Source organism: Eubalaena glacialis, chromosome 9 (genome assembly GCF_028564815.1).
Source record: "Eubalaena glacialis isolate mEubGla1 chromosome 9, mEubGla1.1.hap2.+ XY, whole genome shotgun sequence".
Lineage (NCBI taxonomy): Eukaryota > Metazoa > Chordata > Mammalia > Artiodactyla > Balaenidae > Eubalaena > Eubalaena glacialis.
In genome coordinates this window covers 114994538-115018023 of record NC_083724.1, presented here as the reverse complement: position 1 = coordinate 115018023, position 23486 = coordinate 114994538, and the positions used below count along the sequence as shown (strand labels likewise).

General features: G+C 40.5%; 1 protein-coding gene across 1 annotated transcript in view; it reads right to left on the bottom strand.

Annotated features, from left to right (window-relative positions):
* EXTL3 (exostosin like glycosyltransferase 3) overlaps nucleotides 1-23486 on the bottom strand; it is a 129294-nt gene that overhangs the window by 17059 nt on the left and 88749 nt on the right. The window contains exons 4-5 of the mRNA XM_061200741.1: nucleotides 12440-12567; nucleotides 3999-4143 (exon numbers count right to left, since the gene is read on the bottom strand). Coding sequence (XP_061056724.1) covers nucleotides 3999-4143; nucleotides 12440-12567 — 273 coding nt within the window. The remainder of the gene's footprint in view (nucleotides 1-3998; nucleotides 4144-12439; nucleotides 12568-23486) is intronic.

Genomic DNA, 23486 nt, shown 5'->3' with positions numbered 1-23486 from the left:
TAGCGAAATAATCATAAAATTTTTGTACCACAAAGTGGTTTGCTGGTTATCTTGTGGCAAAGTACTTAAGAGATGGTGAACTTAAAAGATGAATTACACATTTTTCTTTTACAAAAAGACAGGTGATTAAAATCTGTGCACCCTTTAAATGGCCAGTGACTGTCATCAGTATGCTAATGAGAATATTTATTAATTGAATACAATCCATATCTTTATCAAGGGAAATGTGACATTATAAAAGGAAAAAGAAAGAACTGACTTAAAAATATATGGAGAAAGCATTATGAAAACAAATGTTTAGAAGTATTTCCATTATTATGTGATTTTTTCATGCCAAAAATCATTTTTAAAATATAGAAAAACTTTCGTAACCTGTTTAAAAGTCTTCTAAATGAAAAGTTTCAGTGAATTTAGAACCTACTCTAAAATATAAAAATGTAACATCTTCTCATTAGTTTGCTAAAAAAAACTCAACGCATCGTAGAAGATGGAAATTCTAGTCCAATTTCAACAAAATGCTACCAAATTGGTGGATAAGTATCACAACTTAGGAAGCATGGCAATAAGGTATTTCTTCCATGGGCAGTGATTAAAACCAAGTATCAGAAATATGCTTAATTTTGGATATATATACACTACCAAATGTAAAATAGATAGCTGGTGGGGAAGCAGCCACATAGCACAGGGAGATCAGCTCGGTGCTTTGTGACCACCTAGAAGGGTGGGATAGGGAGGGTGGGAGGGAGACGCAAGAGGGAGGGGATATGGGGATGTATGTATACATATAGCTGATTCACTTTGTTATAAAGCAGAAACTAACACAACATTGTAAAGCAATTATACTCCAATAAACATGTTAAATTTTTAAAAATATGCTTAATTTAGAAATAGACCTCTGAGTTGCCATAATACAGTGTCAAATCAAGATTTTCAAAAATAATAAAGCATATTCAATCATACTGCTTTCACCAAAATTTAAGAATTTAGTGAGAATATTCTTTTGAAACTGTTTCATCTTTATCTCAACCTTATAAAAATTTCTATAAGTATAGTAGTACACATATTATAATTTATAAATAAATATATACATTTGTGAGATACCAAAGCATTTTACTGATAGGCACTTAGGATAAAAAAAAAAAAACTTGATTGCTCTAGATTAGGGATGACCAACTTAGCTGCTTTCAAGGGCCAAACAAGGAAGGCAAATAAATAATAGACATGCTAAAGAAATGGGTGTAAGAAAAATACAGTCATGGGACAGATAAGCGCACACGTGTCCTCCGCCAGGGAACAGTGGCTACGCAGCTCCAGCCAGCGGGTGCCAGGCAGGAACCCTGCTCCAGTAGGACCTGATCTTCATTTTCATTGAGGTCCAGATCTTTTTGTAAAATTCTCTGATTTTTAAAACCTGGCAGAGTATGGGACAGCACCAAGGGGCTAAATAAACATCTGTAACCACAGAAGGCTTCAGGGCAGCTAGTTTTTAAACCTTGCCCTAGATTTTCAAAGAGAAAAAACAAACAAACCTAAGTTTTATTAAGTCAATTATTTATTACTTAAAAGTAAAGGGATCTGGGACTTCCCTGGCAGTCCAGTGGTTAAGACTCTCTGCTTCCACTGCAGGGGTTGCGGATTCGATCCCTGGTTGGGGAACTAAGATCCCGCAAGCTGCGCAGCGTGGCCAAAAAAAAAAACACGAAAAGACAAAAAAAAAGAAAAAAAGTAAAGGGATCTGACTATTGTCATTTTTAAAGAGCAATCAGAGATTTGATAAGGTAGACTTTCCAGAAGACAAGTAAATTCTCACGGTGTGAGTATGCACTGCTAAAATTGGGGGCTCTTTCTCAAATGACCAGTGTGAAAATAAATGACTCCTAGTTAGGTGTGGTTTCTCAGCCCGATGCTTTCTAATCCTACTCGCAATCCCCAGCCCCAAAGCCCACAAGTTCGGAAAATAATCATGAGAGCCAAGTTCAAGAATGGGATGAGCATATCAGCTTCACACATTAAATTTTAAAAAGAAAAAAAAAGCGAGAGTTTAATGACCTCCTAAGGCTGGTTCAAAATGTTCCTGGTAAGACGACTTTTAAGGTAAAACTGAGGAGACTTGCAAGATGCCACCTCTGAGATGTGAAATATATGAGGGACAAAAGATTTGAAGGTGGGGTGGGGGGAGAGATAATCAGCTTTTTGGGGAAAAGTTCAGTTTGAAGTACCAGAGGGACATACAGGGGATGTCCTGAAAACAATTAAATACACGAGTAAAGCTCTCAAGGAAAGGCCATGGCTGGAATATAAGGACGGAAATCACCAGCTTACGGATGCTAAGAAAAGCCGCAAGACATGGAGAGTACAAGAGAACATTTAAGGAAAACACAAAGCAAGAAGAGCACTAGACAGCTATATATAAAATAATCAACAAGGACCTACTGTATAGCACAGGGAACTCTAACTCAGTATTCTGTGATAACCTATATGGGAAAAGAATCTGAAAAAGAACAGATATATGTATATGTATAACTGAATCACTTTGCTGTACACCTGAAACTAAAACATTGTAAATCAACTTACGCCAATATAAAATAAAAATTAAATTAAAAAAAGAAGAGCACTAGACAGAAGTAGAACCCTGTGATACTTGAACAATCACAGGGAGACAGTGTGCTGGATGGGTCTTCCAGGAGGGCATGGAGTGGAGATCAGGATGATGGGCCAGGTGCTAACATCTTTGATGACCATGAAGGGATGATTAGTAGGAGGCTGGCAGATGGAGCAACAAGACAGACACCATGAACCTCAAATGAGATCTTACATGACAGGTGAGAAGTAATTGTCTAGAAGTGTCACCAGTAAGCAGTGAAAATGGTTCTCTACACCTTGCTCCAAAGTACAAATCGGGGGAAATGAGTAGCCTCAATCACTGGCCCTGGAAGGAATAAAAGGAAAGCACTGTCCTCAGAGACAAGTCAGGTTTCAATCAGATCAAGGAGATGGAGGAGGTGCTCTGTGAAGTGGGGGGGTGTGGGCGGTTTGGCGATCTCAAAATAGGGATTCTTCAGAACCCAGAGGGAGGACTTGGGAGGGAAGGTATAGAGCAGCAATATCCAACAGAAATATACTGTGAGTCACAATTGTCATTTTAAATTTTCTAGTAGCCATGTTTTTAAGAAATAAAAAGAAACAGTAAAATTAATTTGTAATATATTTTATTTAACCCAGTGTATCCAAAATAATTGCACTTTCACATACAATCAATATAAAAAATTATTGAGATAGTTTACACTCTTTCACGCTAAGTTTTCAAAGTCTGCTATGTACTTTATACGTGGAGCACATCTCAACACTGACTAGTCACATTTCAAGTGCTCAGTAGCCACATGTGGCCAGTGGCTACTTTATAGAACAGATGACATGTAGAGGGAAGATGAGTCAGGAGCAAGAAAACACAACAGTTCAGCGACAACAGTACGGGAGAGGAGTAATGACTGCAAGGACTTGCACAGTGAATTTTCAGCGAAAACCAGGATGTGAGGCAACATGACAATTAAAAGCTCTAAGGAATCAAATAGAACTTGCAGAGCCCCAACAGACAGAGGTTTGTGGTGGGGCTTGGGACAGAGGTGGCTGAGTCAGAAGAGGGCCAGGTTCAGCCTTCTGCTGACCAGGTCACGTCTGGAATGGTTGTGGGGAAACTGGACAACATTTTGGCCCAATGCCCTCAATTTTACAGAGGGAGAGCCAGTGCCCGGGAAGATATACTGATTTTCCTATTGACCTATGTGCAATTATACAGGCAGCCTTCTCATCCGGACTTTTTATTCTAGCTTTGCTCTAATCATCTTGATCACTGTCTTTAAAAACAGAAATAACTTAATTCTAGCAGAGAAGGGATATATGAGAAGCATTAGCAGAGCTAACTTTAAAGCAGCATTTCACTGCCCCACAAAGGCTCAACTCCTACCAAATTCATGCCAATCCTACCAGCTTTTTCTTACCTTGTGGAAGAAGGCAGCACCTGTCAGCACCATGGACAGCTCACAGGAGTAGTTGGAGTTGTAGAGCCAGGACTGATGAGGGATGTCCCACGCATGGTAACGGCCAGGGAAACCCACAATGCGGTCCCGTGCTTCTCTCCACACCCTCAAAAAACACAAGTATATGCACACTCCTGAATACAAAGCTCTAAGGTTGTCAGAAACGTTTAAAATTATTGCCTCTATTTTGCAGACTCTGACTCTTTGAGCTGTTACTTCTTTAAAAAAAAAAACAAAAACAACTGTATATACCAAATCAATCACAAGATAAAAAGGATAAAAACAGTGTCAGGAATTCCCTCCGGTCCAGTGGTTGGGACTCCGTGCTTTCACTGCTGAGGGCACAGTTTCAATCCCTGGTTGGGGAACTAAGATCCCACAAGCCACATGGCCATTAAAAAATAAACAAACAAACAGTGTCACCCACAGCTTCCTTAATAAGTACCTGCTTATTGATCCTCTAACTTCTGGCAGCCAGCATCTCTCTAGCCCGTATATAAGGAAAAAGTTGGAATAACACAGAAAGGATCTAAGGATCTAAGGAGTCTAAGGCATTAAAGGTCTCCAGAATGGGATAAGTACAGCAATCTGCTAAGAAGCAGGAAGAAGATGATTTTTATATCTATTTATTTTTAATCTTATTTAATTTCTAAAAAAGTTTTATTTTTAATGTGTACGACATATTAGGACTTATATATAATTTATGTGTATTGCATACTTCTCTTTTACTGAGCGGGTACACTATAAAAAAAAGCTTAGAGGGGAATTCCCTGGCGGTCCAGTGGATAAGACTGTGCGCTTCCACTGCACAGGACTGGGGTTGGATCCCTGGTTGGGGAACTAGGATCCCACATGCCGCATGGCACGGCCGGGGGGAAAAAAAAAAAAGCTTAGAGACCACTGGTCTAAACAGGAGACTGCTGCCTGGAGTTAGGTGCAACAGTCTTAATTCCTGATTTGAGCAGAGCTCAGGTAGAAACCTACAGCATGAAAAGAAGTGGTCTACAGAACCATACAAATGAAAGACTTCATAAATGCAAGAAATAAATTGAGAATTCAACGTTTCCAGGATAAACTTTTATAACATCCTCAAATTTTTTTTATTTTATTTATTTTATTTATTTTTGGCTGCGTTGGGTCTTCGTTGCTGTGCACGGACTTTCTCTAGTTGCGGCGAGCGGGGGCTACTCTTCGTTGCGGTGTGTAGACTTCTCATTGCGGTGGCTTCTCGTTGCGGAGCACGGGCTCTAGGCACGCGGGCTTCAGTAGTTGTGGCACACGGGCTCAGTAGTTGTGGCTCGCGGGCTCCAGAGCACAGGCTCAGCAATTGTGGTGCACGGGCTTAGTCGCTCCGTGGCATGTGGGATCTTCCCGGACCAGGGCTCGAACCCGTGTCCCCTGCATCAGCAGGCAGACTCCCAACCACTGCGCCACCAGGGAAGCCCCACATCCTCAAATTTATAGGTAAGGTACAACAAATAAAATCAGTTTCACAGGCTAAAATCATAGAGCTGAAAGCACTTATGTTCCACAGCACCCTACATCCTTGCAGAAGTGCTTCAGGGGTCCCATAAACAATGGACCATCACCTCCCCACTCCACCTCACCCCAACGGAGATTTAAACTGCCTAAGAAACTCCTTCATCATTCCTGGAACTTCAACTCCTAAAACACGTAAGATTTCAGTTCAAAAGAGTTCCTCTCCTATTAAGTTTGAAAGCGACTAATCTAGTTCAACAGATGAGACACTACAACTCCTATCACAACTTCGCAGCTGTCTAAATGGGCTTTCTGCCACATCCCACCCAAATCCCTACCTCTGTCCTGATTTATCTCCTAAAACTGACTCCCAATTACTAACCTAAAAAGCTATAAGATGTTTAATAATACATTTTGACATTTACAGAATGTAAGGATTGCTAATAAATACCAATGGCATATCCAAATACTATATCAATACTCCTAAAAATACTGATCTCTTCAAATGCTTATTTATCCTACTAGCCCCGAAATATCAGAAGAAGAAAGAATGGGAAACAATATTTTAATTATCAGATTTGGTTGATTTAAGTCAATATATACAGTTTTTAATAAGGTAGACTATCCTTTGCTACATGATATCAAAAGGCAACATATCCAATTTGTTAAATGCTGTCGATGCCCAACTAGGTATTAATTATGTTAAATTATGTTAATTATGTTAAATAATAAGGAAAAAATCAGCATGGAAGCACAAGCACCAGACAAATGCAAGTAAAGGCTCAAGTCCTTGGGATGAGGCATCAGGAGTTTTAGATAGTAAGGTCTCAGTGGAATCGGAAAGTTAGGCATGTTAAAATATCAATTATAAATAATGCTATCAATTTAAGTATAAAAGTGTTACACGTAACCAGTTCCTTAACATTATATTCAAATTATGCTGCACTAAGTATTTTTAACCTATGTGCAGTATCATAGATCATGCTTTGGTATGTATACCTTATCCTCTTTTTTTTTTTTTTGGCTGTACTATGCGGCTTGTGGAATCTCAGTTCCCTGACCAGGAACTGAGGGCCCCGGCAGTGAAAGTGTGGAATCCTGACCACCAGACCACCAGGGAGCTCCCAGTTCACCTTATCTTTAATGAATTATTTTTTAACTGTGTTAATGTTCCAATTACCTACAAAATATGTTAGGGAAAAAGTTTCAAAGGTAATTCTATAGCTCAAACTTAAAGAAAATTCACTGGATAAATTCAACTTTGCCTAACAACTGAAGAGAAATTTTAAAATAATGAAATCAAGATACTATTCCACTGAAGAATGTGAGTCACGACTAACATTCTTCTGTTAACATTTCAGATTTACATACTATCACCTTTGAAATAAGTGCATCAATTCAACCTTCTCATGGCACAAACTGTGGCACATCATTTCTATATCAATATAGTCAAGTTAAAAAAAACCTGACAACTCAAATATTTCCATTATTTTAAATAACGATGATTTCTTTTTCTTGCAATCCTGTGAGACTCAAAACGATTTAATAAGTTACCTGAATGAAGCAAAAGGTCATGTTACTACTAATATTTAATTTAAAACTGATTTTTCTGATCTTCAAAACTTAGGCAAATGGTTTTGAATAAAGATCAATATATTAAAGAAACTGAGCACATTAAAGTAATATGGACCACGCCACACAAAGAGACAGAGTCATCCTTCCTGGTTATATTTCCGTGTTTCTCCCTCTGGTTCATTAAGAACCAAATGATTTGAAATGCAGTAAGAAAATAAAGTGTAAAATCAACTAATAATCAAAAAATGTATTTAAAAAATAAGGTGAGATTCTGCTTCCTGACCATCTAAAACAACAGTCTCTTTTCCAAATTCCATGTTTCTGTGATATTATGTAAGCCTTTTCCTCCTCTCCAAAATAAAATATTAAGGAACGTGTACCAAACCATGGTAAAGGAAAAAGGTTTTGGTTAGCTCCCTTTGGAAAAGAAAACTCAAAGCAGAGCAATGGAATACAGAGAAGAAGATCAATATCAGATCCAGTGGGGGAATTCACAACTTCTGGGCCAAGATAACAGAGATACTTGGATCCAGGAAGAGAAACCCACCTTCCAGTCCACAAGCCCATCCCTCCTCATACAGCTTACACTATCACCTTTTTAAAAAATAAAGTTTACTGAGACATAAATCACATACCATAAAACTCACCTGTTTAAAAGTGTACGACTCACTGGGTTTTAGTATATTCACAGAGCTATGCAACCATCACCACTACCTAATTTCAGAATATTTTCATCACCCCAAAAAGAAACTCCATAACCATTAGCAGTCACTCCCCATTTTCCCCCTCCCCATCCCATGGCAACCACCAATCTACTTTCTGTCTCCACAGATTTGCTTGTTGTGGACATTTCATATAAATGGACTCATACATTATGTGACTAGCTTATTTTACTTAGCCTGTTTTCAAGGTTCACCCATGTTGTAGCACGTGTCAGTACTTCATTCCTTTTTGTTGCCAAATAATATTCCATTGTATGCATATACCACGGTTTGTTTATCCATTCATCAGTTGATGGACATTTGGGTTGTTTATACTTCTTTTGTTTTAGTTTTTTTTGACAACTGATTTTTTGGTGTGTGGCAAAATGTATGTAACATAAAATTTACCATTTTAATCATTTTCAAGTGTACAGTTCAATGGCATTAAGTATATTCACACTGTTGTATGAGCATCAATCTCCAGAACTACTTCACCTTCCCAGCCTGAAACTCTGACCCACTGAACACTAACTCGGCATTCTTGCCTTCCTCCAGCCCCAGGCAGCCACCACCACCTTTCTGTCTCTATGAATCTGAATACTCTGGATGCCTCATATAAGTAGAATCATGATTATACTCATTGACTCTTATAAATAATGCTGTTATGAACATTCATGTACTGCTTTTGTATAGACATATGTTTTCAGTTCTCTTGGGTCTCTTTATCTGTCCCTTAAGAACATAACTGTTTCTTTCCTTGCAGTGTAAGCTGAAGTTAGCCAAGATCCATATTACCTTTTGCCAGAGGGAGAATTTCTATTTATTTATTTATTTAAAATCAAAGTGCAGTTGATTCACAAGTGATTCAGTTATACATATATATATATATATATATATATATATAACTTTTCAGATTCTTTTCCATTACAGGTTATTACAAGATACTGAATGTATTTCCCTGTGCTATACAGTAGGTCCTCATTACCTATTTTATATATAATAGTGTATATCTGTTAATCCCAAATTCCGAATTTATCCCTCCCCCCACTTTCCCCTTTAGTTACCATAAGTTTGTTTTCTATGTCTGTGAGTCTATTTCTGTTTTGTAAGTAAATTCACTTGTATCTTTTTTTTAGATTCCACATGTAAGTGATATCATGTTATTTGCCTTTTACTTCACTAAGTATGATAACCTCTAGGTCCATCAAGGTTGCAGCAAATGGCATTATTTCATTCTTTTCTTATGGCTGAGTAGTATTCCATCGTATATATATACCACAGCTTCTTTATCCATTTATCTGTTGACGGACACTTAGGTTGCTTCCATGTCTTGGCTACTGTAAACAGTGCTGCAATGAACATTGGGGTGCATTTATCTTTTTGAAAAGGGGACCCTCCTACACTGCTGGTGGGAATGTAAACTGGAGCAGCCACTATGGAGAACAGTATGGAGGTTCCTTAAAAAACTAATCTGGAAAAGATGAAAACTCTAATTCGAAAACAAAGTTTTTAGGTCAAAGGATGCCCAAACAAATGAGAAAAGAGTCAGGGTAATAAAAGGTTTAGAAGTCAAGCCAGAGATAATTCACCAGTCTTATAACCAGAGGCTAAACCTCAAATTTCAAATGACTGTTAGTAGACTCTTACAGCTCAATAATAAAAAGGCAAAGGATCTGAATAGACATTTCTCCAAAGAAGATATACAAACAGTCACTGAGCACATGAAAAGATACTCAATATCATCAGTCATAAGGCTTCCTATTATTCTCTCACCACTTGGAAATCTGTTGACAAATGGAAAAGATAAAGATCTTCCTAGGGACTTGCCTGGTGGCGCAGTGGTTAAGAATCCACCTGCCGGGCTTCCCTGGTGGCGCAGTGGTTGAGAATCTGCCTGCCAGTGCAGGGGACACGGGTTCGAGCCCTGGTCTGGGAAGATCCCACATGCTGCGGAGCAACTAGGCCCGTGAGCCACAATTACTGAGCCTGCGCGTCTGGAGCCTGTGCTCCGCAACAAGAGAGGCCGCGACAGTGAGAGGCCCGCGCACCATGATGAAGAGTGGCCCCCACTTGCCACAACTAGAGAAAGCCCTCGCAAAAAAAAAAAAAAAAAAAAGAATCCACCTGCCAATGCGGGGGACACGGGTTCGAGCCCCAGTCCGGGACGATCCCACATGCCGTGGGGCAACTAAGCCCGCGTGCCACAACTACTGAGCCTGCGCTCTAGAGCCCGCGAGCCACAACTACTGAGCCTGTACACAACTACTGAAGCCTGCATGCCACAACTGCTGAAGCCTGTGCGCCTAGAGCCCGTGCTCCGCAACAAGAGAAGCCACTGCAATGAGAAGCCCGCGCACCGCAACGAAGAGTAGCCCCTGCTCGTCGCAACTAGAGAAAGCCCATGCGCAGCAACGAAGACCCAACGCAGCCAAAAATTAATTAATTAATTAATTTTAAAAAAAACTTCCTAAATCAAGAGCCATAGAAGATAGCAAATGCCAGCTATCTTAATAAGCTTCAAACTCATCAAAGCAGGACCCCTTATCTAATCATTCTTGGGATCTAGAGCTGATTGGCAATTCTCCTGTTAACATCCCATGACTCTGTTCACAGCTCCCAGTCCTTTAGCATGCTCTAAACCGCATCATGCTGTATGAGAAATATACCACCTTCCCTTCCCTCCCCGCCACCATCAATAACAACAACTGTGATGGCAAAAGCCCATTTCTGGAACCATCACATGGCTTTTTTTCCTTTCATAAAAACAAGTAAAGAGAGCTGGCTTCTTACGGTCATGGTACAAAGGAACACACTCCAGTGGGATTTTTATCACTGCTAACAACAGACTCTTGCCTCAATAATATAGTAGGAGGAAGAAGTCAAAGGAAATGAGAGGCTGGGTGAGGGAGAGGAAAAACAGATGTTCTGATTTGTCAGAAATGTGTCAAATAATTCTTTATAGATGGACCTAAGACAAAAACAGCAATAAAGCTGCTCCTTTCATCTGAGCATCTGCACTTATCCACTTAAACCAAAGGAAGCCTGAAAGCTAGGGGTCAGGCCAGGCTTTCAGTGAATGGAACAAAAGCACAGAGAAAAAGAGTTCTCCATCCTGGATCTATACTTAATTTGAACAAGATCTCCAAGGATATCTACTCCAGTGCGTCTCAAACTATCTGTGGCAAACAAGTAATGTTCCCCTGGCTTATTCATGCTTTTGTAAAATACAGTAAAAATGAATCGCATGGTTTCTTACATATGACACCAAAAGCACAAGTAACCAAAGAAAACATAGACAAACTGGACTTCATTAAAATGAAAAGCTTTTGTGCTTTGAAGGACACCATCAAGAAAGTGAAATGACAACCCACAGAACAGCAGAAAAAATTTGCGAATCATATCTCTGATAAGGGACTTGGATCTAGAATATACAGAGAACTCTTACAACTCAATAATAAAAAGACAACCCAAATAACAATGGGCAAAGGATCTCAATAGACATTTCTTCAAAGAAGATACATAAATTGTTATTAAGCACATGAAAAGATAGCCAATATCACGAGTCATTAGGGAAATGCAAATCAAAACTACATTGAAATACCACTTCACACCCAGTAGGACGGCTATAAATAAAAAATGGAAAATAATAAGTGTTGACAAGGATGCAGAGAAAATGGAACCCTTATTCACTGCTGGTACAATATAAAATGGTGCAGCCACTTTGGAAAACAGGAGTGTAGTTCCTCAAAATGTTAAACGAAAAGATACTATATGATCCAGCAATTCCACTCCAAGGTATGTATCTAAGAGAAAGGAAATGTTCATATACAAACTTGTACATGAATGTTCAGAGCAGCACTATTCTCAATAGCCAAGGAGTAGAAACAACCCAAATGTCCATTAATGGATAAATGGATAAACAAAATGTGTACATCCATACAAAATGGATGAAGTACTGACAGATGCTGCAAGATGGATGAACCTTGAAAACACTATGTTAAGTGAAAGAAACCAGTTACCAAAGAGCACATATTATATGGTACCACGTATATGGAATGTCTGTAACAGGCAAATTTATAGAGAAACAAAGTACATTAATGGTTGCCAAGGTCTTAGAAGAGTTGGAGAAAAATGGGGAATGACTGCTAATGGGTACAGGATTTCTTTTGGTGGTAATGAAGATTTCTAAACTAGATTATGGTGATGGTTGCACAACTCTGTAAATATACTAAAAACCACTGAATGGTACACTTAAATGAGTGAACTGTACGATGCATGAATTATATTCAATAAATGTTACCCAAAAAATGAATTACAAGAAAAAAGTTCACACTTGGATGTCATGGTAAATATCAAATCATTTTAAAGTTTCTAGATGCCCACTCTCAATTTCTGTACTTACCTCACTGTGGACAGGTAATGAACTGTTCACGGGCCAGTATACCAGTCCAGGACACACTTTGAGTGGCCCTGATCTACTCCATTCTCTCACCTGTACTGTTCCCTCAAAGTGGGATATTTGAGCCCAATAAGATGGCTCAGTTACTATCAGCTATGAAATTCATTTGGCTGCCTAATCCAGGTTTTGAGTTAGTTTCCTGTCACTTGCAAACAAAAGTGTTTCATGATTGAAAATCAGCTCCTCACCGAAACCCAAACATGATTTCATCGTGGCGGAGGTGAGCGTCATCATCAATAGACAGGATGGCCTCTGTCTCGATTTCATTCCAGGGCAGGAATCGATTGTTCAAACTGTTCTTCTCAGTACGGACCACCTGTAAAGAGGAAGGAAAAACACTTAACGGTCAATGCTGCATGGTTCAATGCAAAAGCAAAACTGCCTTTAGGTCAAAGCAGACTGTGGCTAAACATCCTGAATAATTTCGCCTGCTTACCTACCACTTGTAAAATCTAGCATATGACTTTTAGGAACAGAAATTGCCTCATATTTCAGCAAATGTATAAAGATTTCACATTTTAAGCTGTATTCATTTGCTAACTAATTTTCCTGTGAAACAAGCTAAAGCTGAGGTTATTTTACGTATGCAATAAACACAGTCTAGGGAAATTAAAAATAAGTTTCCCAAGAGAACACAAGGTGGCAGAGTAGAACTGAGATTATGATTCCCAGCCCTGGAATCCCCTTTAAAACCAAACTCAGAACTCCCTTGAGTCTATATAATTTCTGACCCCCAATTTTAAGGCCTTTCTTTTTGGTATAAGAGAACAAAGGACAGTCCATCTGGTTGAGGTTAATTACTTACTTCACTTTTGCAATTCCTACCTGCAACACTGACTACACTTACAAGAGGTTTTTCTTTCGAGGTGTACCTGATCCAGTAAAACTAACAGCTTTTGTGTCCAAAGAAATTCCCAATTCAAAGAATCTCTATCCAAAGTGACCCACTATGAAAAGCAGTAATTTCTTCACAAAACAAAGATTAGTGCCCAAATGGTAGAACTACATTATGATTTTAAAAATTATTCAAACCTGGCTCAGATAAGCATAGTTTACTATAACATAGGTAGTAGCTTTATTATTCACCTTGTCCCTGATCCTCAAATAAACAAGGATGAACATACTCAGTACTTTGAGAGCTCATTTTATTTTTATGGTTTCTATACCTAAGTAATCCAGCTAGTGAGGAACCACCATTTTATTATCAAAAACCAGAAACAAAGAGAACTTCTTGAGCAATCACCTTTTTGGAAAGCCAAGAAGGGTCATCTTACTTTTAACAGAACACCTTACTTGTAATGAGGCTAACCTCCACGTAGCATAAGGAATATAATTTTATCCAGGGTCTAAAAGTTTATAAATGGTTTCAAAGGTACTCCCATGACCTCACGAGTATTGTCCCTTCAGCTTAAAATACTCTTTCTCCTATTCCTCTACCACAATTATTCTCCCCCTGGAGACCCAGTTCAGATGCCTCCTGTCACTCCCCAACCTTGTCAAAAGTAATCACTTCTTCTGTGTTCTTAAGGCAGAGTCATCATATTTCAATTAATTCATTTTAGCACACTTAGAATCCAATTAGTTCAGAGCCAGAAGGGCCTTGGAGATCAGTCAACTTTCACTTTACACGTGGACGACTGGCAAGTGGCAGAGCTAGACTCTAACTAATACCCCCAACTCCAAATCAGTGTTTTTCTGCTAAACTTCGATTAAGTTTATAAATCTCGTCCAACGAAAGCCCCATGGAAAATGTATTATTAATTTGTGTACCACCAAGAAATAAAAATGCTGCCAAACAAGAAAGATGTGAAATAGTTTATCATTTAGAATGTTTAATAAAGAGCTTTTTAAAACTTTGCCTCAGTCCTGGAGGAGTTCCTACCAAGACAAGGAAAAATCTGTAATGGATTTGCTACTACAGAGAGCCAAGCAATAGGCAGAGAAATCCATCTTGCCCTGCAGCACTTTTGACCAATATAAAAATCCCTGAGCTTGTAGCCCAGACCTCCCAAGCTCGGGTTCAGCAGCGACAGAACAAAGGCACTGAACCCTGGGTCAGGAAAAAGAGAGGAGCAAGAAGGGGGAGAAGGCCACGTGCTCACCGTGGTATCTGCCCGGCTCTACCTCAGGGAGTAGGAGGGTGGCCAGAAGTAGCCGAAGACAAATGCCAACCTCGGTGATGGTAAAATGCTGTCTATCGCAGGAAACACCCAATTTCAGAGATGTGGAAATGTAAACTAACGTCCACTCCAGAATCAGCAGACTACGGCAGCTGCTCACTCGAACGCGTGCCCCGTAAGCTACCCTCGGGTCATTCATGTTACTGTCCTAATGTGCCCAGCATTCACTTAACACAGACCTGCAACGCCGCCAGTTCAGGTGAGTACAGCTGTCCCTCAGCTCTACCAGGGAATACACACAGCTTAAAACGAGAAAAAAAATCAGTGAAACATCCAATTCTTGAATATTCAATTGTAGATTACCAATTTTGTGAGTTAACCACCAGGAGGATTACCTACAGCACAATTAACAATCCATGAACGTAGTACAGAGCTCCAGTACTCAAAGTATAATCCAAAGACCAGCAACGCGGGCATCATCTGGGACTCTGCCAGAAATGCAGAAATGCAGCCCTCCCTAAACCTACCAAGTCAGGACCGACCTGCATTTTAACAAGATCCCCGAGTCCTATGCACATTAAATTTTGAGAGGCGCTGGTACAGAGGAAAAAGCATGGCTTTGAAGTCAACCAGAAAAACGTGCGTTCAGATTTCAATTCTACCACTTACCATGTGTATGAACGTAAGTAAGCAACCTCTCTGCTAAATCATCACAGCACCATGTTGCGTGCAAAAATGGAAGTTGTTTATCAGCCAAACTTGACAACCCTACAAAAAACCTCTTAATCTAAAAACAAGATACAAGGGCTTCCCTGGTGACGCAGTGGTTAAGAATCCGCCTGCCAATGAAGGGGACACGGGTTTCGAGCCCTGGTCGGGGAAGATCCCACATGCCGCGGAGCACCTAAGCCCTTGCACCACAACTACTGAGCCTGCGCTCTAGAGCCCGTGAGCCACAAGTACTGAGCCTGTGTGCCACAACTCCTGAAGCCCGCGTGCCTAGGGCCCGTGCTCCGCAACGAGAAGCCACCGCAATGAGAAGCCCGTGCACCGCAACCAAGAGTAGCCCCCGCTCACCACAACTAGAGAAAGCCTGAGCTCAGCAACGAAGACCCAACACAGCCAAAAATAAATAAATAAATAAATTTATAAATAAATAAATAAAAACAAGAAACAACAATTAAAAACAAAAATGATCATGATTTGATACCTAGAACATAGCCAAACTTTTTGTCTAATTACAGAGTAAATCCAATCAAGAGGACCTGCTTGTCCTTTGGAAGACTTAGAGATGAAGGCCTCATATCAAATGTGTGTTGGCCTAGATTTCACATGCAGTTTTTCTGAAAAGTCTATTAAAGTCCATTAAGGGGCAGGTCCATTAAGAACAAGTCTTCTGGATTCCAGGAATACATCACATGTACCATCATCTCTGCTCATCCCGGCACAACTCCTCTGGGATGACAGTAAGATCCCCAGGATTAGGGAACTGAAGCAACAGCCATCAGAATAAAAGAAAAACTTTTAAGGATTCAGAGAAACACAACGTCAAGTACGGCAGCAGCTTACTTGTGGTTAGCTCACAAACAACTGTGGTCAGTAGGTCTGCTTTAAGGATGCGGAGTGGTGGTTCTCAGCTAGGAGTGATTTTGCCCCCCAAGAGACATTTGACAATATCTGTGGACATCGTTGGTTGTCACAACTTGGGGTTGGGGGGGGGAGTTTCTTGCATCCAGTGGGCAGAGGCCAGGGATGCTGCTAGATCCTACACTGCACAGGACGGCCCCCTGAAACAGAGAATTATCCAGCCCGAATGTCACTGTGCCACTGTTGAGACACCCCGATTTACAGTCAACCACCAGGAGACAGTAAAGCAAACTCTGAATAAATGTAACTCGTAATTTAAGCACAATCACCTTTTCCCCATAAACCAAAAGAGATTTCCGCCTTACAAAGTTTGCAAATACAAACTAAAATTAAAGGGTAAGGGGAGTAAAAGCTTTCTTCTACCAATTTTGCTTCAGAGCTATAGTGCTTAATGGCTAGACAAAAGCCGAGCAAACCAACCGTTATCCATTCTGGCACCAAAATCAGAACAACGAAAAGATTCCAATATTTGTAATGCAGACATGCAGATCAGCACTGGCCTCTAAGGATCTGAGAAAGGATCTGAGAAAAGGCAGATCTGAGAAAGGGCAGATCAAACGTGAAAGAAATGAGTCAACCAGAAGTAATACGTCACATTTAGGAAATATTCTCATTTTTGTTGATGTTATTTTGGTTTTTTCCAAATTAAAACAACACTCCCCCCTCCCTCAACAGTGGCTATTTTTTTCATGCCTTATGATTATAGCTTAGTAACTTGTGAACATGAAGACTGACCTTCAAGTTATTGATTTAAATACTGGTATGACACTGACTAGAATGTATAGAGCACAGTGCCTGGCATGCAGTAGATGTTCAACAAGTGTTTTATAAATGAATGAATAAACGAATAAACAGGAAATAGGACCTAATTTGGCCCTGTCCATCCTATTTTCAGAATACAGAATTAAGACTTGAGAAGTTTATATATCAAAACTACAAACACTGGATATACTGAAACCTCTCAGTATCTAATCTAGTTTTCTATAGCAAAAAAATCCATCAACCTACAACAGGCCAGAAGCGGTGCTCATTAACACTCATTTTTCCTGTTCCACACACAACACTCCCTGATGATGTCTCCCTAGTTCTCTGTTCACCATCATTCATGAAGGCGCCCTTCTTCTCATCATCAACGGAACAGTGCAACAAGCACGGCCTAGAACCCTACCATATGCAAATGTATAAAGCGTATGCACGATCAAAAATCAATCAGTATCTTTAATTAACACTCAGCCTGGTTCTTGAGGAATTCTGGAGTTTGTGAATAATAAAAGAACTGCTACTTGAATAGGGTCCTTTCTCCTAGTGTGTTAACCAGGCATTTGGTTTCTAAATCCAGGCAGAATCAGCAAATCCACATTAATTAGCCAAGTATCAATTCACATCATAAGTATTTAATTAGCTACCATGATAAGTCTGAGTCCCAATTAATAGCAAATATCTCAATATCTAAGGGATGAAAATGTAAGTAGTTATTGCTATTTACAAGGAACAATGGAACATTTCAACAATTTAGTAAGTGATAGTTGCTCAAGTGAAGCAGAATAATGAATCCGGATTCAAATGGAAGAACTACCTAAATATGGAATCTTTTTGAAAGCAGCTCATGATGAGCCATAGGCAGGTCTCTGAAGTTGGTAGGAAAGAAAAAAGGACATGAAGAGATTAAGTGAAGCAACCTAAGTCATAGAGTAGATCAAGAGCAGAGAACACTAAAAAGTAGAACGTTAACTGAGAAGTAGTAAAATTTGAAAATGTATGTGGATACTATAAAGCACCATACAAACACATAATGCCACCTACTAAATTCATCAACTTAAATACACGTATAATGTTGACCTTTTTCTCCTTAAGATCAAATTTTGCCCAGCCAAACCCAACAGTCTCCAACAACACATGCATGATACACTTCTGTAATGAATCCATTTCTGAGAATGAACTTTATGTCAAGCCATCCTGCAGGCAATAAAGGTAAACAACAACTAACTTTTGTCCTCCATCCTCCCCTTTCCTCTAACTTGAAAAAGTAACCCATCATAGAGCTCAGGAAGCAAGAAAATGAGGTCCAAGAGGAAGCACATGGTCTTGTGTACCTACTTGTGAGGACCCATGTGAAACAGAGCTTGAGGTGACTGGGTGGAGAGTTATCAACAGAGAAGACAACTGAAAAAGAAGCAGCACCAAAACTTCTTGATTTTTCAAGGAGCTCATTCATTCAATAAACAGAGTGGTAAGGACAAAAAGCTGGGAAATGCAAAGAAGGAAGGAAAAGGAATAAGAAGGCAACATAGCAAACTGGTTTTCCATTTATAACTTCAAATTTGAGTCTAATGCACTATAAAAAAAAAAACAGTATATGTTTTAGGTTATGAGATAAGACTGTCTCAACTTATAAGAGAAAAAGTTGCCAAAGATCCCTGTGAAACTGTAGGTAAAATAGCATAGGTTACAGGTTCACCACCAAATGAGAGAATGCATGTAAACAGCATGACACAGTGCCTACCTAGCACATTGAAAATGCTCAAAAAATGTTAGCAATTACATGAGATTAGTAAAACCTCTTCTTACTTTAATTTGTAAAATATATACACTATGTATCTATGTATGTATGAGTGTGTGTGTGTATATATATATACATATATACATATATACACACACACACACACACACACATGCTGTGCCTTTCCAAGAAACTTAGATTTGGTGAAAAAAGAAAAATATGCACTGAACTAGGAATTAATACCTAAGTTCTAATTTAGGTATTAATTAGTCAAGTGACCTAAAGCAATAAAATTCTGTCTCAGATTCCTTACTTTGAATTCGTAAAAAAGAGCACATATAAACTAAGAGGGGGGACATTATCTAAAGAACTGATTTACTGCAGTTAGTAAATCATTTATGCAACATGACTTTTCAGCAATTCCTTTATATCACACATCTATAATATTTGCTATTAATTTCTGATTTCTGGTAACTTTGTTTTATATAATTCTTCACAGCCATAGCCCATTCTCAAACAGAAAAAGAGAGCTATAACTGTAGCCACCTGATTATTAAGTAAAATATTGTAAACAAACAAACAAACAAACAAAACCAGGGCTTCCCTGGTGGCGCAGAGGTTAAGAATCTGCCTGCCAATGCAGGGGACACGGGTTCGAGCCCTGGTCTGGGAAGATCCCACATGCCGCAGAGCAACTAAGCCCGGGCGCCACAACTACTGAGCCTGCGCTCTAGAGCCCGCGAGCCACAACCACTGAAGCCCATGAGCCTAGAGCCCGTGCTCCGCAACAAGAGAAGCCACCGCAATGAAAAGCCTGCGCACCGACGAAGAGTAGCCCCTGCTCTCCGCCACTAGAGAAAGCCTGTGCACAGCAACGAAGACCCAACGCAGCCAAAAATAAATAAATTAATAAATTTAAAAACAAAACAAAACAAAAAAAACCCAGACATACCAATACCTGGTGAATTCACCAGACTTTGTACAATCTTGGACCTAGAGAAACTGGACAAGGTTTTTCCTGTTAGCTTTGCCTAGAGATCACAAATTTAGAAAATTAGTATCTGATACATTCAAGTAATATTTTTAAAAGTAGAGTGGGCACAGACGAAAAAAATAAAATGTATCAACTTTCTAAAGAATAAGGCTTCAGAATTATCTCTACTCTTGCCTGAGGTCCAGCCAGAAATAAAGCCTTTAACTGCCCGGCTGGCAGAGGCCCAAGCCTGAATCTTAATGACTGAGCTGACGACACAGCCAGTTTCTCTTCCAGTCTTCCTTAGTAGACTACTGGGGCAATAGTACTAAAATAACTATGCTGGCATGACATTAAGTTCCCAAAACAGAAATCTCCCTGTTCAATTCTAGTACCAAGGGCTGGGAAAGAGGGAAAAGGGCTAAAAAAATCACCTCGTATCTCTACAGTTTTCATTTTGGAAACATGGAGCATTCTGGCCTCACCTCCAGAGACCTCGGAGTCTCTCCCAGGGCGGCATGATAGCTTATCTCTGAATCACCACCTCCACCACGACTGCCCCGTCCAAGCCGCCGGCACCCCTCACCTGGGCTACTTCAATAGCCTTTGAACTGTTCCTGCTCTTTTCCCCACGGTCCCACACATACCATATGTCTCCCTGCTCAAAACCCTCTGCTGGCACCCTAACGCGCTGAGAATAAAACCTGGAATCCTTACCATGGTCTACATGTGCTGGCCTCTGCCTCCTCTGACCTGCTCCAACTCTCCACTCGATCACTCCACCCCCAATACACTGGGTCCTCCTGCCATGTCCTGAACCCAACAAGCCTCTTGCACTTGCCGTTCTCTGTATATTCCTCCAGAATTTACGTGGTCCATTCTCTCACATCCTTCAGGCTTCTGCTCAAACATCACCTCTTCAAAAAGGCCCTCCCAGGCTCCCTGTGTAAATGAGCTGTATGTACCCTTTACAGTGAAGAGAACTAGAAATTAAGAATCAAGGGCCTGGCTGTCACAAGACTGAGAAACAAGTGAGTACGTAGTGTAGAGATGGGCAATGCTTTGAGTGGGCAAGACTACACTGTGAACGACGACGTCCCCTTCGTAACAGCCCACGTTTTAAAACTCCAAAAGGACAGATTTTCACGTTCTCATTTCCAGTCAACGCTCCAACAAGGCCACCCTATTTAGTACAATTTTCTAGACTATAAAAGCAAAGTGAAGAAGATGTGTTAACTAGTCAGAATAAAGTAATAACTTGAACCAAAATTCTGGGCGGGGCCATGTATCAAAAAAGAGACCACTTGGAGGCTCCTGCTTCCAGGATGGCTGAAAAAGCCCCACCCAGACCCAGCCTCCTGCAGACGGTAACGTAAACTCTGGACAAAAATACCAAAAAAGCATTACCTGAAAGCACTAGATAGTGAGCAGAGGGCAACAAACTGTGAAGGGGAGCTGAAATTTAGGAAGGATTTACTGACACGGGGAGAATCACCGCTGCTTTTGCCCTGAGAGTACGCCAAAGTCGGTACCACGCAAGACAGCTTAAACTCGCATACAACACCCAAGTCTTTCTGGTCTGAAGAATGAGGAAAAGAGTTTGGGGCAACCACAGCCCCTGGAAGCAGGGAGATTCCAGCATGGAGAGAGCCAGATAGGGGGAGCTCCATGTACTGTGTATAAACGGCCCCGTCTCCGGGCCACCCCTGAACCATGCATGCTTGGCGCTGTTTGCAAGCAGACCCGCTAAAGACAAAAGGGCTGAACTAGCATTTGCGTTGCCACTCGAGAGAGAACGTGCAGTCTGAGTCCAACCAAATTAACTGCCTGCTAAAACTAAAATCTCAACACTTTTCAGAGAAATAAAACAAAATCCACAGCCTTCAGAACATTCACAATGTTTAATACAAAACTGTTTGATGTGATGTACAAAGAACCAGAAAAACATGACCCAGTCCTCAGGAAAAAAGAAACTCAATTACAACAAATATTCAGGGCTTCCCTGGTGGCACAGTGGTTGAGAATCTGCCTGCCAATGCAGGGGACACGGGTTTGAGCCCTGGTCTGGGAAGATCCCACATGCCGCGAAGCAACTAGGCCCGTGAACCACAACTACTGAGCCTGCGCGTCTGGAGCCTGTGCCCCGCAACAAGAGAGGCCGCGACAGTGAAAGGCCCGCGCACCGCAATGAAGAGTGGCCCCCGCTTGCTGCAACTAGAGAAAGCCCTCGCACAGAAACGAAGACCCAACACAGCCACAAATAAATTAATTAATTAATTAAAAAAAAAATAAAACAATTTGGTAAATTAAACATTTAAAAAACAAAAACAAAAACAAATACTCAAATGACCCATATGTTGGAATTAGCAGATTAAGATGTTAAAGTAACTATCGTAACTGTACTCAGTGAAGGAAAGCATACTCAGAATGGGGAAAAAACAAAAACAAAACAGGAAATCTCAGCAGAGAAACAAACTGTTATTCTTAAAAACATGGAAATTCTGGAACTGGAAAATACAGTATCTGAAATTTAAAACTGACTCAATGAGCTTAACAGCGGTGTAGACACAAGTCAATAAACTTGATGACAGATCAACAGAAATTATCAAAGATAAAAAAGATTTTTTAAAAATGAACAGAGCCACTGAAAACTGTGGGACAACATCAAAATGTCTAATATACATAGAACGGAGTCCCCAAGGAAAGGAGGGCAAGAATGGGACAGAAAAATATCTGAATACTGAATAAAAATTCCCCAAAATATGATTTAAAAAAACATAAATTACTAGACTCAACTGGCTTAGTGAACCCCAATCAAAACACAAGTCAAAGAAAACCATGCAGCGGCATATCCCAGTCTAACTGCTGAAAACCAAATTTAAAGAAAAAGTCTTGAAAGCAGCCAGAGAAAAATAACACATTACATACAGGGAAACAAAAATTTGAGAAATCACTGACATATCATTTCAAAGAATGGAGGCCTGGAAACGTGGAAAATCTTTAAGATGCATGAAAGTGGTGGCCTCCCCACCTAGTAGGGAGTTTTTCAAAAGACAGGCCTTCAAAACCCCCGGCACAACACGACAGGCCTTCAAAACCCCCGGCACAACGCTACCCTCCATCAGACTTCCATTAAACATTCACATCTTCCACTCCAGGAGCTAAGGAACCTGATTCAACTGTTCAGAAAACAGGCAAGAGACGGCGAGAGAGCAGTCACCCACTGTCCCAGCCTCTGTGCAGCCGTCCCACACCATTCAGGTGAGAGACCCCTGCAGCTGGTGGCACGTACCCCATCTCCCTGGGGGCAGTGCTGTCACCACGCCCAGGCCCTACCCCATTTGAACTGCAATTCTCTTTACATAAAGCATTTGGGGCAGGAGGGTGGCCGTGAAGATCACATTTACTCTAAGCCAGACCCGATGTAGTTTCCCCGTTGTTATGTAAGTAATAGAAAAGAATGAGGGATTTTAACATATTAACCCCAGCAGGTACCCCCTAAAACAACCCCTCTTTCCTTACACAGCTAGCATTCATGCCCATTGTGCTGCTGGCACCCCGAGCAGAAGAGAAGCACAAACTGCCCAGGATTTTCTGAAATGGATGTAGGTTCCTGGGTTGATTCTTTTAGCCACAATGCTCATTTCAAATCATTTTCCCTGAAGGACTGGAATCGGACAGATTGCCCGGGAACCACTCTGCTGCTAACTTTACAAAGACCTGTTAACTGTAACATAATGGATAGGTCACGTCTGCACCCTCGGTGGACAATCCACTCTGAGATGCTTCGTAACAGTGCCATTCTCCCACAGGGGAGAGCTGCCGGTCCCCTGCAGCCCTGATACCTGGGTAGTGTAGACTCTATGCCCAAGAGGTTGGCAATTCAACTGCTGCCCAGAAAAACTGCCTCTCTTAAATAGAAAACAGTCCAAATATTTAGAGAATGGAGTGAAACTGTCCAGCTTGAAAGTGTTTTTTCTTTTTCAGAAGAACTT